This window comes from Cynoglossus semilaevis, chromosome 19, assembly GCF_000523025.1.
Source record: "Cynoglossus semilaevis isolate Cse_v1.0 chromosome 19, Cse_v1.0, whole genome shotgun sequence".
Taxonomy (NCBI): Eukaryota; Metazoa; Chordata; class Actinopteri; order Pleuronectiformes; family Cynoglossidae; genus Cynoglossus; species Cynoglossus semilaevis.
Window position 1 is genome coordinate 17,338,755 of NC_024325.1, and position 683 is coordinate 17,339,437.

At 62.7% G+C, this 683-nt stretch overlaps 1 protein-coding gene across 1 annotated transcript in view; it reads left to right on the forward strand.

The window, feature by feature from the left end:
- nfrkb (nuclear factor related to kappaB binding protein) overlaps positions 1-683 on the forward strand; it is a 9,417-nt gene that overhangs the window by 5,682 nt on the left and 3,052 nt on the right. Inside the window, 2 exon segments of the mRNA XM_008333508.3 lie at positions 116-386; positions 462-632. Coding sequence (XP_008331730.1) covers positions 116-386; positions 462-632 — 442 coding nt within the window.

Sequence of the window (683 nt, forward strand, 5' to 3'; positions counted from 1 at the left end):
GTCCCCTGAACGCCCCCCCCGGGGCAGTGCCCCCCCACCCACCCCCCCAACAGTCTGTGGTATTTCTGTGATTCAAACAACAACAACACACTCTAATCCAACGTTGCTCCTGCAGCGTCCTCCTCGTCTCCCCTCCGTCCTTGCCGCAGCTGGGGACCCTCCTACCCACCAGTCAGTCCGCTCCAGCGGCCTCGCAGCCCGTCACGTCGCAGCACGCGGCACGGATCGTGAGTCACCTGGCCGCGGGCTCCCTGCCACAGGTCCGGGTGGTTTCTGCTCAGGCCGGTCTCAGCTCCACGGCCGCGGGTCAGCAGGCGACGCTGGTGCATCAGAACCCTCACCAGATCAGGATGCCGGTGTCGGTGGCAGCGAAGGGCCTTTCACAGGTAACGACGAACGCCAGGAGGTGAACGGGAAATGTTTTATAATGTTCTGACGAGTCTGTTCACGTGGACCAACAGACCGTGGTGTCCGTGCCTCTGAGGAGTCCGTCCGTCAGCAGTCCTGTCCAGGTACCGACCAGTCTGTCGGTGTCGGCCGTGACCGTGTCCAAAGCTCAGACTCCTGGTCCCGCCAACAATCCCGGCTCCACCGCAGTACGGCAGGGAGTGAGCAGCACCAACATCAAACAGGGGGGGGGGGGAATGGGGGAGGGGGGGAATGATACTTCATATTCATACTCC